Consider the following 15685-nt stretch of genomic DNA (forward strand, 5'->3'; position numbering starts at 1 on the left):
GCAATGACGCGATGTTAGCTGCTGAAGCGGGGTCTGTTATTACTGAGGGAAGGGAGTTGTCGAGTTTTTCCTCCTCCGAGTCAACTTTTAAGAAAACATCCTCGTGTCCTCTAGTTGGTCTGACACACACACACAGGAAAAGTACTGCCAAAAAAAAAAGGGGGGATCGTCTTTGCAATAAGCTTACATCAGAAAGAGAAAAATGTATTCAAGGCAAGCCAAGAATGGACAACAATCGATTGTCACAACAAAAGACGAGTCTCAGCGGAATTCAGAAAGGCAGTGATATGCTCTTTCTCCCGCTCCCTTCTCTTTACACTGCGCCTTCACTTTTCTTCATGGGAAAACGAGGTCATTTCCCGTTCTCACACTCGAGCGCGCATAAGCGTCACCGCCACACAGAGCACACAGCAGGCCTGTTTGTGGGAGACTTCTGGCGCTCGCTGGCATTTTCCTGTACGGCCTCTATTCAACTCCAGCGGACAATGGGCTCCAGAGGGCATCGCGTTTCTGTTTGTCCGGGGCCTACGTGGACGGTCACTTCTACTCCTGACATTTAACACTGCTGCGGCACAAAACGTGTCCGCGATTGCCCCAGTCGCTCTTCTCATTTCTGACTCACTGTCAAGACTCAGTTCCTCTGGAACAAATCTCAGACAATGGCTCAACTCAAGCTACCACAAGAAACAGGAGGACTTGTTCCTCCGTGAGCGTAAGCAAGCGCTGTCACTCCAAGAACGCGACTGAGTTTTGCGCAACCGAGAAGATGTCGAGCCGGCCTCAGAATAGACAGGAAACAAGCAATGAAAAAAATCCACAAGCATGAAGCCATTTATCCTTTGTAAACACCAAAGCAAGTCGGCGCTTTGCTCTAGTATTTGTTTACCGGCACTCCACTAGAATGCAGAAGATGTTTTGTTTGTTGCTTCTGCTACTTAGGGAATGTCATGAGTTAAACACGACAATGAAGTCATACACAGCAGTCACAAACACAAACCTTAGGGATCCACTTACACTAGTTCAGCAGATTAGCAGTTGGTATGCTTGTATACAGTCAACGTCTGTACAACAGGTAAAAAGGATGAGTGCGCTGTAATTGGTCACATTCTAAAAATACTTAAATAGCTAAGATAAGGTTTTTCCAACTCGCTCCTAACAGAGACGGAACATTAGGGAACATTAAGCCGTCAGTGAGGAAGCGTTTTGTTCCGATTTAGCGGAAGTGAAAGCTCAACTTAGATTAACCTCTTGCGTCTGTTCTCCTGTCTGTCTCCGTCATATTACACGTGACTCAAAGGCAGAATGACTTAAAACAGCGATATTTTAAAAAGATCAAAATGTGACGCGCAACACCACCACAGATAAAAAGGAAAAGAGAGGTGTGGGGTTGATACTGCTATGAGCTGTACGGCGGTTTCATTTCCCTTTGGTTGGTTGTCGTATGCAAACACTGTACAAAATTTCTAAAAAACCATTTCTATTCAAGCGGCGCGCTGCTATTGATACGAGTCGGGAATAAGCCCATCAGCAGTGATGAAATTTCATATTCATGACATTTTCCAGAGCAATCTCCATCTATGGTTCATGTCAAGGGATTACCTATGTGAATTATGTATATATAGAGAGAGGGAGAGAGAGGGAGAGAGAGAGTGAGAGAGTAGGGGGGGTTTAATATAAAGTATATGCGTATCAATTCATTAATTCCATACATTTAGTTTAATTGTATATAGTCTTTCCTTACATTTACCTAAACCCAATATGCAAGATTGTTTACTATGAGCCCGTTTATCTGCACATGAATATTAAAGTTTCATCTTGCCAACTTTTTTATGATGTGATCAGGGCAACGGATAAAGCCACAACACAACCGACTGGAAACTTATTCTAAATGAGGAGGAGGAGGAGGAGGAGGAGGAGCAGGAGGTTTCATAAAAACATAAATTCACCTGTTTATTGCCCTCCTTCATCTTGTTGCTACGCTGCTACTTTTCCAAACCCTTCTATCCCTCAATATCACTTCTATGTGGCAGTTGTAATTTAGGCTTTTAATCATATTAGCGCCTGATTTGACATTGTCCCCAAAAACACATAAATGACCCCTAGAACATCCAACCTCTATCCCATTAATGGGTAACATAAAAGGGAATTGTTGGTACTAGTATATAAACAGTCTTCACTTGTGTTGAGCTTCTATTCAGTTCATTTCAGGAAGTGAATACCAACGTTATGAACTAAATGGTTGCAATGAATCTGGGAGTGGAAGAGCCCGAAACCACCTGTCCGGTTACGTATTACAAGGAAGTAACTTCTCGGAAAAATACAATTGCCGTGACAACAACTGCACAACTGACCTTTGCATTATAGCCGGGCCATGAGAAGAGAAGGTAAAAGGTGAGGATTGGAAGTGTGAATATGAAGTAACTAGTAATGAAATGAATAAAAGACGACGTGAGCTCAGATATGTACGCTTTGATGATGAGCGAGTGTGTCGTCCGTACAAAATTCCTTTATGTAATTAATGAGGGAGTGTGTGTTAGGCTGCATAGTTAGCACATTATCACAAGCCACTTGAAATGTACACGAGTGGATCAGTACAGGCTATTTCCATCAGGTGATTGGCGGTCTTAAAGGGACAGGTGCATCATAGGTACTCAACAACAAAAGCCTTAGGTGGTGGTAAAGCAGCTACTGTGAGACGCACGGTTCACACAGTGTGTTCTAGGATGCACAGGGTTCACTAAATATTTCAATACTGCCTTTTATGAGGCATACAATCTGCACATAAACACTGGGCGGGACACACACACACACACACACACACACAAACACAGTACACAGAGAGCACATGGGCTGGGGACACATTTGCCTTGGTGCTGGTAGGCGTATGTGTGTGTGTTGAACGTGAGAGTGATATTGGCTGGGCCTCGATGTGAATCATGCATGTTACATAAGAACACGCTGCACACACGATCAGCGCTGCCCCTCCCTCTGCACGTTCTGTCTGTTTGACCATCTTTCTCTTTTCCATCTCCTCCTGTTGTTGACATTTATACACACATGCACACACAGACACACACACCTACTTAAAGCATTAATGAAAGAAAATTAAAAACATCCTCCTAACTGTCACACATACAGAATTTGCTTGCGCACACACACACACACACACACACACACACACACACACACTATATAAAGCATTAATGAAAGAAAATTAAAAACAACCTCCTAACTGTCACAAATACAGAATTTGCTTGTTTCGCAGACATAAACACACACACACCCACTCGGTTGGTCTCTGTGGCAAGGACATCTGGTACATTTCACAAGGTGGCTGTGTGTGGCAGTGCATGTGTGTGGGTTGAGTGTGTGTGTGTGTGTGTGTGTGCGCGCGTGGGGGGAGGGGACTGGAACATTGGAGGACTGGAGTGAAAGGAAAGCCGGTCCAAGCCGAGAGTTCAGAGAGGACACTTCTCCTTTTGAAGTAAGCGTACGACACAAACCCTGGGACCTGCGGTACTTCATAAACGCTGATTACCTTCACCGACTTTCACTCCCAAGTAGGAACCAATTTCCTTCTGCTGGACAATATTCAAATTCAATTTCAAAACCTGACACATAATAATTGAAAGATAATAACCTAGAACATGAGGCTGAAAGATCACATCTGATCCCAGCGTTGGGCTCTGGCAATAGCCAAACCTGGCTAGCCGTGCTAAAGGCTCTCGGAGGACACTAAATGTCAGGACTGATTAAAACCTTATGACAGCAATGTGCCTGCAGACTACATCACCTCTTTTTTACTCAATAGAGAAGGGAGGCTGTTGTGATTCATTAGGGCCAGTGAATGGGTTCACACAGTAGGCGGGCTGGAGCTTTCAGCTGCGTTCGGAGGCAAAGCAACCTGACCGACCCAAGGGTAAAGGAAGCCAATTTAATCTAACTGACCTGCGAGACGAGAGAAAATAACCTCAATCAATTCGGGAGAGACGGGCGAAGATGGCCGTTTTTGTCGATGTGTGTCCAGTGGGGGAGAGTGTTTGTGCCTTACCTGATGCGTGACCATGAGGGAGAAGGGTGAAGAGGAGGAGGAGCGCGGAGGCAGCCAGCCTGTGGGCTAGAGAGGAGGAGGAGGAGGAGGAGGAAGGAGAGGAGGACAGGGATGTCGTCTGAAACGCTACCATTCCATCGCACATGTTTTCCTCCAGCGACCAGTGACCAGCGTCCTCTACGGCTTAACCTGCCCAGGACACAGGGAGAACGGGACAGAGAGAAGGGGAAGGCGGACAGGGATTATCATCATCACTCAGCAAAAGATTACGTAACCAAAGGCAACAGAGCGACACGGGAGGGAACAGAGGATACGGCTTTAATGAATGTAAGTGAGAGAGGATCATAAAAAAAAGGCCTTATCTGCTCGTCATGACATTGCAACTGGGTCTACTGTTAATAATAACAAGTGTCTCTGTACTTCCTCTTATAAGGCAGTGGCTCAGCAGATCGCTCGCCGCCTATCTCACCCAACCCCTAAATAACCCTGAAACACACAGCAACATTTCCCAGCTCTGGCCTTCCTTTTGTCCATTTTGTTCTTCGTACCGTGTTGACATTGCGTGGAAATAAAAACATCGGACACAAAAGCAAAACAATGGCACCGGGCGGGAATGAAGAGCATGAAAATGACTGTGATTAATCTTGATTATAATGACATAATTGCACTGGCGTATTTACCTAATTCAGTTTACAATGGCACGCACTCTACCTTCCCATATTGCCTCTTTATTTATCTTTTAACAATCATAAATAACAGTATTCACCCCGAAGAAGACAGAGATTACAAATACTTCCTAGGACCTCATATATTCCAGGCACTTTTAGACTTTTTAGTGGTGTTGTTGAGCCCGAAGGTTCAAGTGAAGTGCCTATAATTCTTGTTTTCATGCAATAAATACTTCCAAGTTTGAAAGGTTCTGAGCGCTTCATTCTCTGTCTGTATCTCACCAACAAAAGCACATCATATCAGCAGCGGCAGCAGCTGGATATGCCCTCTATCCCCTCTTTGGCTCAGTCACAACATCTAACCCAAGTAAGCCGGCTATTAGCTTCCTCTATGGATTACGTAACAGGAACACAGATCCCTTCAGCTGATGACGCAGCCGCACAAGTCAGAGAGGGAGATTTAGAAATGTGAAACACAAAACAATCGATTTATAAAACATCAAGCAGCTGCCTTACAGTTGAAGATTTACTCACAGAGGAGACGTGTGTGAATATAAGTTTCATAATATATAATGTCATTTTCAGCCCTTCACTACAGAATCCTTTTTAATTCTTGCACCACTTATTGTTGAACGCATCAAATATTTATATATCCAGACTATTTCTCCTCCTGCTGCATGTGCTGGTGGTTTATAGATCTCTAGCACATCAAAACAAATCTAAAAGAAACTCCAGTCCTCTCAGAAAAGCAAAATAATAGCAGAGAGCAGGCGAAGGGTTAATGCGAGACACCTTTAAAAAGAAGCAGGTGAGATGAAAATAAATGCGTGTGCAAACAAACCGTTAACACTGCACTTCCTCTCAATGACAACAAAGCTCACCTCCTAAAAAGCAACTGATTGGGTGGAACATAGAAGAAATGCACTGTTATTTTATAAACAGAGATCCGGGCGCCTGTAGCTGAGGAGAGAGATGCGATGAAGTGGCTGTGGCTCTGTGGGAAACTAGCTGGCAGCCTGGCAGACGGCACATCCTCAGGAGGAGGCAGAGGGCCCATTACAGTTACAAGGCTGCTGAGCTAATGGCTACAGCGATCGCATGGCTACACTTGCAGCAAAGCAAATATGATGGGAGATCTGCTGCATAGCCAGTGGCACTGCCGCCGATACCTGAGCACCATCATTTTGGGGCAATATTGAGTATATACACACCATGTTGGAGGGACTGAAGCAGCAAACACCATCACCAATCAGCTTGTATCCGGTGGAATGCTGCGTCTGCTTGCCAAACGGCGTGAAAACGGACTTGAACATATTCCGAGCGATTGCCTGGCTATCGCATATTTCAAAGATATATTTAATCAAAGATCCCAAAGATGTCCCAGTAATGAAACTACTGACGACCCGTCCAGTTGGCCACACAGTAGGACCGGTGGGAGAGAGTGACGTCGGGGCAGATTTGGCAAGAACATTGGGTACAGCATCGAGCCAAAGGGCAGAGACTCAAAAGCCCCATATGCCAGCCACTTGATCCATAGATGCTCTCTCGTTTCTGCATGTTGGCATCACCAGAGTGCTGCTGCAGACGGCCTTTTCGTCAAAAGAGACTCTTGTGGGAACATGAAGGACGTCGAAAAGTCAAAGGAAGAACAAAAAGATAGGTTGTGTTTGGTTCAAAAGGGACTCACAGGGATGTAAATAACCACTTTGGAAAGTCATTTATAATGCAGGACTGACCTCCTGACACAGCTGAGGGCACAGTATTGAACGGCCAGGATGCTTACAAAGTGAAAACTTAAGCAAAATTAACTTAATTGCTTACACACCAGAGAGTCTGAGAAGGGAGAAAGTCATTAACTATGTGTTAAGGTATTCTGCTAAAAACAGCATTCTGACTTGCTGCAACAAGATGTCATGGCAAAGTTTCTGTTTTTTCAGGTCACTGACTTTAAATCTTATTGATCAATTTACAAACATTCAGTTTGATGACAAAGGCACAGAAATACTTCAAAGCTGCGGGGTTGGGTTGGGTCGGTCGTTGGGTTGGATTTCTTCCCTTTGTTTTTGTTTTTCTCTTCTTTTCTTCACCACAGCCTGTGATGCGATCTGTAGCACATTGCTGTTTGTCATCATCCTGTAAAAACTGAACCTATGAGATCATCGCATCAACATTACTGTTGCCATCCTGGACACATGCATCCACACTACTGTGCCATGTTCTCACGACCTCCAGCGGCCGTGGCTTCCTGCCGTTTCTATTTCAATCCGCTTGTACCTCGTATTGCCTATTTTACCTCAGGGTCTACAAAAAAGTTTAACAACAATATTAACACAACCTTCCTTCTTCCTCTCATCTCTCTCTCCTTTCCCCCTCTCTTTCTGTATAAAAAACGATCTCTTGTCATGTCCTTTAACTGTATGCTCACTGTCATGTCAAATGTTTGCTTCAATAAAATAAAAATATACCAGAAAGATCACAGTAAGGGGCGAGGAACTGTTTGTACACGTAGCCAGGCAAACAAAGGCTTATTAAAGATTCCATTCACAAATTGGGATCTGTAAACACAGTGCCTATCATAAATACATAATTCTTTTCCAGCCAGTTGGATTGGGACAGCGATGTATCAACAGTTAAACAGTATAACATATTGAAATAGCTATCAGTATTATTACAAAGTCACTCTGAGTGGCTGACATTCAAGCCATTATCACAGTACGAGTACTTTCAATTATATCAGTACCAATGGAACTGGATAGCCGACGGGACATAATCTGCTTTATCAAACTGAATGTGCCAAAAAACAGCCAGATGAAAGGAATGCAGTAAGTCACCAGGAACTAATCCCTTTTCAGATCCTTTTAACAGTCTGTATTGACACGACACATACCGGCAGATGTTACAAGGCTGGAAAACACCATCTTGCTTCAGAGCCGACGACTACTTCCTCGTTCTCTAATAAATGCACGCTCTGTGTGATTTGGATCAGCTGGGCCCCCGTTTCTGAGAATGCGACGGTCGTGTTAGGTTCAGAAAATGCAGCAGGTTCCAGGAAAGCTACTTTGGAATATAATTTCAACATTGTGTGACACGGCGATGAGGAGAGTAGTTTGACACATGTTATAAAATCACTCTGCAGCTCTCAGCCACATTAACAGCAGAGTGGAAAACTGCACCCTAATGAGAAAGAAACTACCGCCATGCTGCCACTGTGAAGCCGACCAAAGTCCACTTCAAAAAGAGCTGACTTTAAATTGCGCACGTCTGCCGAAGCAAAGTGTGGATGCAGTGTAATGATTCACACATTTATGATCAAAAATACACAATTTTCATGTGCAAGAACCCTGTACATTTAAAATAATATTTGGGTATGAGAGAGGCAACCAGATTCAAAATAACTCAAAGTCACCCACTCTTAAATAGACATGTTTGTCAGCCGCATATCACATTTCAGACAGATTCGTGAAGAAATTGGATGTTTTACAGGAAAGACATTAAGTCTGTTTGGTGCTCCATTTAGGGAAAAAACTATGCATCTCTCCACTTCAGACACTAGTCAGACAACCAGCCAGCCAGCAAGCTGCTACTGCAGTTTTTCATCTGCCCGAGGCTCCTGGAATGCAAAGGGAGCCAAGGAGAGCAACAGCACAGGCATGTGTCCGGGAACAGAGAGCACTCAGTGTGCCAAAGAAACAGCCAAGAGGAGATTTCCATTCGATAGGCCTTACTGCTGCTGTTAGTGGAGCCCGGCTGGGTCTGCGGATGGAGCCCAGAGATGGGGCTCTGCACGGCAGCACAGAAAGGACCCTTTGTTACAGTATTGTAATTATTATGGAGTGTGAAGCCCCGACAGAACCAGACCATCCCTCTGTACCGCTGCAAGGAGGTAGACAAGCTGAGGAACAGCGAGGGGGCAAAAGGGAAAATAAAGGCGACACATAATCACTTAAAAAAACAGTGTGGAAAAGAAAATAAAGAATACGTTAAGGAAAGGAGGGCGTAACAATAGACTGGAAGCAGGGAAACGAGAAGGAAGGATCGGCAGTGTTGAAAGAAATGGAGAAACAAAGGTGTATGTTGATGTTGACAGAAGTGAAAGTAAACCTAAGTACGGACTTCAGCCAACGACGGAGCTTTTGTTTTTGTTCACATCCATTCACAAGATGCTTTGTCTTAGCTATGTTAAACTCAAACACTAACGTGTCTAAATGCTGGACAGGAGAAGACAGCAGTATGATACTGTTAAAACCAGGAACGACTGCGATTGTAAATTGCAAATGATTGTTTGTTACCCTGTAAAAGCCTGAACCCATACTGTTGGTTAACAAAACCTGCTTCAGAATGTTTTCAAACGTCCATCAAGTAGTGCTGCACAACTAGTCTGCAACGTGTGTACACCAAAATAAAACCAAACAGCAAACAAAGTAAGCAACACAGCGTTTGTCTGCCCTCTTGCTTTCACGTCGTTTAATCCTGACACTTTAATTTTATTATGATCTCAAATCCTTTCGTGACACAAATGGGCTTTACCGAGATTCAGTGGCAAGACACGAACGATCGAAACTTTCACGGTAACGAAAGAAACCCAGTGACAAATATAACCATGGGATATTTCGATAACACATCACTGGCTGTATTTACAACGTGGTCGGTTGCCTTAGCGGAAGCCCTAAAGCACAGTCACACGCTTTGACACGTGCAACTGTACTGAGCTATTTAAACAAAGAGTCAGTGCGGAGGGCTGCCAGGACTATACACACACACTCACTCACTCGCAACATCAAGACAAAAACTAACCGGGTAACACAGCCACAAGCACATTTATAACAGATTTGGATCTACCAGTCTTTGCACATTAGCGAGTGTAGATGTCTTAGTAAACAACAACATACAGCTCAATTAACAACAATAGCGAAAAGCAGCATACGGGGCCTTGGGTTCGTTGACGTGACGGTAGAAAATATAACAATACTGTGTCATTACAGCAGTGTAGTCGAGGCTAGATTAACTTCACGTACTTGCCTCACTGTTAGTATATGTTTGTATACAAGCTACTGTCAAGCGGTGACGCAGAAAAATAGAAAAAGGTTAAATGAATCGAATTATAGCAGTCAGTAGCGACAATATGGTAGGGAAATCTCCAACTCTACACACAGCACTAGTTTACTAACATAACACTGACAATACAATCATTAAATTCAATTCATTGTGTTGCCCAAACATAACGACGTTTGGTGTTTGTGATCATTTTGTAAATCAACATTACTCGTCTGGATTTAGAAAGACAGCAAGCGAGAGAGAGAGAGAGAGAGAGAGAGAGAGCGAGAGTGGGAGAGAGCGCGAGGGGGAGCGAGAGAGAAGTGGCCTATCTGTGCTTAGCTTGCGAAAATAACACACAACACTCACCAACGTAAAGGTTACCAGCGGCGAGTCCTCCTCAATCTAGCTCACATTCGAGGCATGAACTGGCGTTTAAATGGCGACACCCCAGAGCGGTGTGTGTATCACATAAGACAGAATTCTCTCCGCCCGTAACCGTCACCGAACGCTCCCGTTGTTTCCCGTCCACGGCTCGCAGTTCTTTATTTTAGGTGAGCGGAAATACTCACTGTGAGAACCGAACCAGCTGCCTCGCTCTCGCCCGGTCTCTATGGTTACTCCGTCAAATGGGCGGGGGCAAACCTGACAAGCCATCCGGAACAAGCGAGTTGGCTTCAGAATAAAATCACAGCATGTGTCGCTCTCTGAGCACACAATACAGTATTACGGTGTAGTTGAAAATCAAAACATATACTGTACATACATAGGTATCTCGTAAATAGGGGTCTTCTTCATGTTTTAGTTAGCATATTTCTTGGAAAATATCCTGTGAGGGGATAGTGTGTCTTTCCGCGAGGGTGAATTGAGTAGATGTACAAGTACATCGGATTCACGACCGCGGAGGATGTGGCTATTTAATGGCTTTAATGCCATCAAGAGGCGAAGCTAGGTATGAAGCACTGTGCGACTTCTTTGGCCCGTCTTTTCACCTAATTCAATCGAAAATTATTGATTTTTCAGGACATTTCAGGAAAGAACACCCAGTAATACCAACAGAAAACACAACACTCAAGATGGCCAACCTTTATTTTCTCAACTCCCCTCTGGTTCCATCCCTGTTGTCTTCTTATTCTTTTCCACTGCTTTATTTCCCCCCTTCAACTACTTTCCTTATTCATATGTAAATGAACGCAGCACGGTGTACCAAAAAGTAATAATAGAGGGCTTAAGTACTGTAAACATAGTTTTTCCATGACAAAAACAGCACGGGAGTATCTTTTTGTGTTTAATGGTGTGGTGGCAGAAGACAGCGTGATTGGTTGTTCTTGTAAAGTATTACTTTCCAACGAATGGTGAAGCTATGACAACATGGCAATACATTCTCTGTGCCAGTGTTGGCATCTAGTGGCTGCTTAGTGTTCGTACACACTTTAGCTACGCTAATGCAGACGGATCTATTGCTCTATCTATGCAATGCATTTCACTGTCCAACTATGTTTGCCAATGGCATAAGACAACCCAGACCAAAATGTTTGTCACAGTGGACGCGAATTTAGGTGCACATGTTGTTGTACTGCCCCCAGACTCCGGTAGGGAAGTGGCACTGTTGAGCTGAAAACGCAATATGTCAGAGAAGAAGAATATACACTCACCGGGGACCTCTGGCGCCCCACGCTGTGTACTGCATAGCGCAAAAGATAGCGTTCATAAACGGGTTTAACCATTAGCATCATTACTGTCGTCCAGCCCTTACGAACCATTAAATGGAGGTTAATGATACTATGTCGTTCACTTTACACAGTCGTCCAATACTAACGGATGGTTCATGAACGAACAAGAGTAAAATAATTATAGAATAAAGAGGCAGCTTCATCTTGGGCTTTAACAACCTCCCCCATTCTGCCAAAAGTGGTTGCAACCTCCGTGCTGTCGTGCTGCCTTCAGGGTTCCCGTGGATTCCTTCACCCTCTGTTGCACGTTGTTTTGCTGTCATTTTCCGGTTGGTGCAGGTAAACATTTTACATTTACGTATTCTTAATATGATCTTCAGCAGCCTACATTTTGATAAACGCCCTTACGTCGGGAGAATCGACCACACAACGTTAGTTTCCCCCCCCCCAAAAAAAAACTTTGACGGAAACTAGGGCTCGAAGCGATTCAGTTAATCGTGCAAACAGAAACTACCAAAGTAGTTCTCCATAGCCTGTTCTAACTGACCATGTGAATGCATGGATCAAATATGTATCTAATGCGTGGATAATATTGTGTGCTTCTCGTTGCAGGTATCTTGTAAGTCCGAAGAATATCAAACAGCAATTGTGATCCACCTTTCACCCAGTTACTGTGTCCTCAAATGCACCGCCACACTGCGTGATGAATTCATATAAACCAGTCTCTTCGTTTACGTCTATTTGATGAAATGTGAAGTAGTTAGTACATAAACAAATTAAAGCCCATGATGGTTTTCAGGACTCTTCCATACATAAAGCTCCAAAAGACTCCGAACGCTCTTGTAAAGTGAGGACGACACCCAGTGGTTCTTGAACAACATAGCAACGTTACTAAACGTCAGATCATCATTAGGCCGCCAAAGACTAAAGTAACAATCCAGGTGTATGTAGAGGTGATGTTTTGACTCTGGAAGTTCTGACGTGTTTTCATCCCTTTATTGCCTTGTAGCCCAAATTAAGAGGACACATCTGGATTCCATCCTGAAGACCTAGAATGGCTCACTCTCAGATCCGTGTGAAAATTCTCCCCAGTTTCCGTTGTCTCTTCGATAAAGCGGTCCAAGTCAAAGTAGAAGGACTTGCCCCGCACAAAAGAATCCAACTGAGGTCCAAGGTTGTTGATGACAGAGGGATTAATTTCACAGCTTCTGCCCAGTACAAAGCAGATGAAACTGGGCTGGTGGATGTCTGCCGTGCTGCCTCTGTGGGAGGAAGTTACACTGGAGTGGAGCCCATGGGTTTGTTTTGGGCCATGGCACCAGAGACTCCGCATAGTAAATTCCTGAAGGACAATGTGCTCAGCCCAACACTAGTGGAGATACAAGCACTGAGTGGAGACACTGGTGAGCTCCTGGCTGCTGAAACCAACGAGAGAGTATACATGACAGAAGGGATGAGGAGAATACAAGTGCGAGAAGGGAGAATCAGAGGAGTCCTTTTCATACCTCCAGGCCAGTTGTGTTCTGCTCTTTCAATTAAGATGGAGGTGAAGGTAAATACATGAGGGAATGATGTTATTAATTCATTTTCATTTTCTTATTCTCTCCAGGTAAAGGTCCGTTTCCAGCAGTTCTAGATCTGTATGCATTTCGTGGGGGTGTTTCTGAAACCCGAGCCAGTCTGTTGGCAGGTAAAGGGTTTGTGGTCCTGGCTCTGGCCTACATTCGCTACCAGGATTTACCCAAAAATCCAGAGAACTTGGATCTAGAATACTTTGAAGAAGCAGCAAGTTTTCTGAGGAGACAACCACAGGTTAGTACTGGAGACATTTGAGTGTATTCTGGTTGTATATTGTTGAAATGAAAATATATCATAAATGCACAATATCAATTAGGAAGAATGCAGAAATTGGCCCCACATATGTGTAAACTGTGTCATTGTTGCCATCTACTGACTGTTTTCTGAAGTTGTAATCATGATGACAACAGGGTCATGTGTTGTTTAGCACACAGCTGGCAGCTATAAATCTGGTAGTTTTTGAGCATGAAAACCTTACTGTAAACAGCATTAATCCCAGATGCTCTGCTCAGGTCCTTGGCCCTGGGATCGGCATCATATCCGTCTCTCACAGTGGTGCATTGGCTCTATCAATGGCCTCTTTCCTCCCTGGGATCTCTGCGACCGTCTGTATCAATGGCTGCAATGCAAACACTGTGATTCCATTACACTACAAAGACATTGTCATGCCTGCGCTTCTTCCTGTCATTGAGAATATTAAATTCTCAGACTCTGGGATCATAGACATACGTGATGCCACACCAGATGCCACATTGGTAGAGAACCGGGAGTCTTTGATCCCGATAGAACATGCCAGCTGTCACTTCCTGTTTGCCGTTTCTGCAGACGACCGTAACTGGAACAGCAGCTTTTTTGCATCGCAGGCTGCTGCAACACTGAGACAACACGGCAAAGAATCTGTTGAGGTGGTCGAATACCCTAAAGCTGGACACTTGTTGGAAGTTCCCTACCTGCAGTTTTATCCCTCTGGGTTCCATGCAGCCGTAGGGCATGTGGTGGCGTTTGGCGGGGAGCCTAAAGCCCATTCTGACGCACAGCTTGACCTGTGGGAAAGAGTCCAAATGTTCTTCAAGAAACACTTGTGCACGAAAAATGCCAGCATGTCAAGTGCCTTGTAGAGTAAATTGCAGTGCCTATTAATGTGGAGTCTCAACCCTCTGATTAGGGTTTGATTGACAGAAAACGCACAAGTTAAAGCAAAGAATTATATTAGTTATTTGTGCCTGGTTCTATGTGGGTATTATTAACCTTTATCGTTTGTATCATTGTAAATAGAATAATTTTATTTTTCTTTCGTGTTGGTTTAACAAAATAACTTATTTGAAAGTTTTAATGGGCACGTTACTGTTGACATTTATGTGCTAATTAATAAAATAATTGAGTTTATATGTTGCAACCCAATTGTTCTGAAACTGCACATATGTAATTTCATATTACAAACATTTTCTTACTGTAAAATAAAAAAGAAGAAAGTTTAGGCCATTTAAAATAAAGTACAGTACAGATTTCGTCCTGTAAACTCACTGTGTCACCCCCCAGTCCAATCTGTGATAGCATGAAATGGAGCAGTTTGGCTGTCGAGGCTCTGGATCATGAAGCTGTGATTCTAGCTACGTGTCTGTTTAAACTATACACTCTATATATCTATTCAATGCATTCCATTGTCGAACTATGTTTCGTCAGTGGCACAAGACAACTCAGTCCAAATAGTTTGATATAGTGGACGCGAGTGTGGTTGCCCATGTTGTTGTACTGCCCTCGTACTCCGGTAGGGGGCGGCGCTGCTGAGTTGGAAACGCAATCTGTCTGAGAAGAAGAGGTACATTGACTGGGGACCTCTGGCGCCCACACTGTGTACTGCGTAGAGCAAACGAGAGCGTTCAGCACACTGACTTATCTTCAAAGGCAAAGACTCAATGAAAAGTCCTCATCTCTGAAGATTAAATATTCGATAAATCTTCCTTATCGTGGAGGCATTTGATTAAAAAAAAAAAAACCGTAGATTTCTCCCGCCAATGGATACTAGCGCCCTCTGGAGGCTGTGTTGGAAATGTAAGCTTTTAATCTCTTTCCTAGGCCGAGATATGGACCATGAGGTGATTTGACTGCTTACTGTTCTCTTCTTCTCGTATTTGTCTGGATATTGTACATATAGCCAAATAGCAATTTGGTAGATTTTAAAGGCAGAAAGGTATACAACACTGAAGATATTATAGCAAACGATAGCGTTCATAAACGGGTTTAACCATTAGCATCATTACTGTCGTCCAGCCCTTACGAACCATTAAATGGAGGTTAATGATACTATGTCGTGTTTACACAGTCGTCCAATACTAACGGATGGTTCATGAGCGAACAAGAGTAAAAGAATTATAGAATAAAGAGGCAGCTTTATCTTGGGCTGTAACAACCTCCCCCATTCTGCTGAAAGTGGTTGCAACCTCCGTGCTGTCGTGCTACCTTCAAGGTTCCCGTGGATTCCTCGTCATCCTCTGTTGCGCGTTGTTTTCTGTCATTTTCCGGCTGGTGCAGGTAAACATTTTACATTTACGTATTCTTAATATGATCTTCAGCAGCCTACATTTTGATAAACGCCCTTACGTCGGGAGAATCGACCACACAACGTAAGTTTCCCCCCCCAAAAAACTTTGACAGAAACTAGGGCTCGAAACGATTCAGTT

The 15685-nt window shown here is 43.7% G+C and overlaps 1 protein-coding gene across 3 annotated transcripts; it reads left to right on the plus strand.

Annotated features, from left to right (window-relative positions):
* The first annotated feature begins 11491 nt into the window (after window positions 1–11491).
* Window positions 11492–14495, plus strand: LOC142994982 (acyl-coenzyme A thioesterase 1-like). 3 transcript variants are annotated; one of them, XM_076145848.1, is made up of 5 exons: window positions 11492–11765; window positions 12039–12273; window positions 12436–12937; window positions 13036–13238; window positions 13517–14495. In XM_076145848.1, exons 3-5 carry the CDS (start codon window positions 12481–12483, stop codon window positions 14120–14122), a joined length of 1266 nt encoding a protein of 421 aa, XP_076001963.1. In that variant the 5' UTR covers window positions 11492–11765; window positions 12039–12273; window positions 12436–12480; the 3' UTR covers window positions 14123–14495. The 3 variants fall into 3 exon arrangements, with proteins under 3 accessions (XP_076001963.1, XP_076001964.1, XP_076001962.1); XM_076145849.1 differs by lacking the exon at window positions 12039–12273 and having other exon boundaries at window positions 11492–11857; XM_076145847.1 differs by lacking the exon at window positions 12039–12273 and having other exon boundaries at window positions 11494–11765.
* Window positions 14496–15685: the final 1190 nt, after the last annotated feature.

The sequence above is a fragment of the Genypterus blacodes genome, unplaced genomic scaffold, assembly GCF_046128005.1.
Source record: "Genypterus blacodes isolate CSIRO-AG114 ecotype Tasmania unplaced genomic scaffold, CSIRO-AGI_Gbla_v1 ptg000031l_1, whole genome shotgun sequence".
NCBI lineage: Eukaryota > Metazoa > Chordata > Actinopteri > Ophidiiformes > Ophidiidae > Genypterus > Genypterus blacodes.